The following is a 2,304-nucleotide window of genomic DNA, read 5'->3' as shown; positions in this document are numbered from 1 at the left end:
TGACAAATGTTTACCATTTTTTCAAAGTACTAAGGAAAGCATTTGAATGGATGGATGAATAACAACAAGCATTTGAAGACTTAAAGGCTTATCTCACTTCAACTCCGCTGCTGAGCCCATCCAAACCAGGAGAAGAGTTGTAACTCTACCTAGTGATGTCCTCTCATGTAGTAAGTTCAGCTTTAATCAGACAAGAAGGAAAGGTACAGAAGCCCGTCTACTACACCAGCAAAGCTTTAAGAGAAGCTGAAGGATGATATTCGCTAATGGAAAAGTTAGCATTTTCATTGATAACAGTAGCAAGAAAGCTTAGGCCTTATTTCCAAGCTCATGTAATCAACGTCCTGATAGATCATCCGTTGAAGAAAGCTATGTATAAGCTGGAGGCCATTGGACGATTGATCCAATGGGCAGTGGAACTTAGTGAATTTAACGTGCGACATAGACCAAGAGAAGTAATAAAAGCTCAAGTCCTTGCAGACTTCATTGCCAAATTCACCACTGCCAATAATCAGTAGAATGAAGACCATGGGGCAAAGTAGTGGGTCGTCCATGTGGATGATTCGTCCACACAGCATGTAGGAGGAATTGGGATAGTTTTACAATCACTAGAAAGGGATCATCTGGAGAATGCCGTCCATCTACAGTTCCAGACAACCAACAACGAAGCCGAATATGAAGCCCTACTTTAGGGTTTGGAGTTAGCCAAATCACTTGGAGTAGATTCAGTCGTCATTCAAGGAGACTCACAGTTGGTGATATGCCAAGTGGATGGAATGTGTGAAACTAAGGAAGAATGGATAAAAAAGTATTTGAGCAAAGTTAGGCAATGCATCAAAGGCTTTAAAACAACTCAATTTTAATAGATACTGAGGGAAGATAATATGGAAGCTGACGTCCTAGCTAAGACATCATCTGTAGACAAGATGGTGAGTGATCAAATTAAAGTCCAGTACATCCCATTGACATTCCAGAAGTGAATCAGATAGATAGAGTAGCCAACTGGACCACTTTAATCGTGTTTTATCTCAAAGACGAGCTCCTCCTAGAGGATAAAGCAAGGTAAGGGTAAAAGCAACAACAAAGTTTGTCTTTATGGATGAGGTGTTATATAAAAGTGGTTTCTCTCAGCCTTATTTGAGGTGTTTAACTCTAGAAGAGTCTCATTACATCCTGAGGGACGTCCATGAAGGAGCATGTGAAAATCATTCAGGGGCTAGATCCCTCGACCATAAGATAGTCCGTGCAGGATAATACTAGCCATCCATGCAAGTAGATGCCAAAACTTATATCAAAGTGTGTGACAAGTGTCAACGCTACAGTAACATACCCAGATGACCATCAAAGTACCTCACCTTAATAGTAGCCCCTTGGCCCTTTGCTCAGTGGAGGTTGTACATCCTTTGTCCCTTGGGGATGAGACAAATGAAGCTCTTGGTGGTAAGGATTGATTATTTTACCAAATAGGTGAAAGAAAAGCCATTGGCAAAAATTACTGAGCAGAATGTCAGAATCTTTGTCTGGAAAAACATTATCTGTCATTTCAGAATCCCAAGGTGCTCTTTCAACGGATGCCAGTTTGACAATACACTCTTCAGAGGGTTTTGCGAGCAATTAGGGATTAGGAATCACTACTTCTCACCCTTCCACCCCCAAGCTAATGGACAAGCTAAAGTTGCAAACCAATTCCTACTGAAGATCATCAAGACTCAGCTTGAGAGGACAAAAGGGATATGGCCGGAGGAATTACCCAGTGTCCTTTGGGCATATAGGACGACAGTAAGGACTCCAATTGGAGAAACTCCTTTTAAGTTAGCATATGGAAGTGATGCAGTGATAACCGCGAAGGTTGGTCTAACTAGCTATAGGGTAGCCTACTATAACAATGAGGAGAATGAGAAACAGTTTCATCTAAGCCTCGACCTTATTGATGAGGTAAGGATGGATGCAGAACAGAGGGTGGCACATTACAAAAACCTAATGACTAAGCACCATGACGCATTGGTGAAGCCATGGTAGTTCAACATTGGATATCTCATCCTAATTGGGAAGGACCATATAGAGTTATCAATTCCAAAAGATGAGGTTCATACTACTTGGAAGTCTTGGGTGGACGAAAGATGGAGCACCTGTGGAATGTGGAGCACTTGAGGAAGTACTACCAGTGAAGAAGACTCGTTAGGAAGATCAGCATAGATGAGACTAAAGGTTACTAGCAATCACTAGTAGTCTATTTATGTTATCTTTTGGCACTTATGTTTTCTAGTAGTATGTTATGTTTCTTAGCATTTGAATTCCCTAAAA

General features: G+C 41.1%; 1 protein-coding gene across 1 annotated transcript; it reads left to right on the top strand.

Annotated features, from left to right (window-relative positions):
• The first annotated feature begins 266 nt into the window (after nt 1-266).
• Nucleotides 267-2,019, top strand: LOC142628700 (uncharacterized). The gene is made up of 2 exons (XM_075802746.1): nt 267-514; nt 1,548-2,019. The coding sequence occupies exons 1-2, from the start codon at nt 267-269 to the stop codon at nt 2,017-2,019; spliced, it is 720 nt and encodes a 239-aa protein (XP_075658861.1).
• The last annotated feature ends 285 nt before the right edge of the window (nt 2,020-2,304 follow it).

Source organism: Castanea sativa, chromosome 3 (assembly GCF_040712315.1).
Source record: "Castanea sativa cultivar Marrone di Chiusa Pesio chromosome 3, ASM4071231v1".
NCBI lineage: Eukaryota > Viridiplantae > Streptophyta > Magnoliopsida > Fagales > Fagaceae > Castanea > Castanea sativa.
This window is presented reverse-complemented; position numbering and strand designations above follow the sequence as displayed.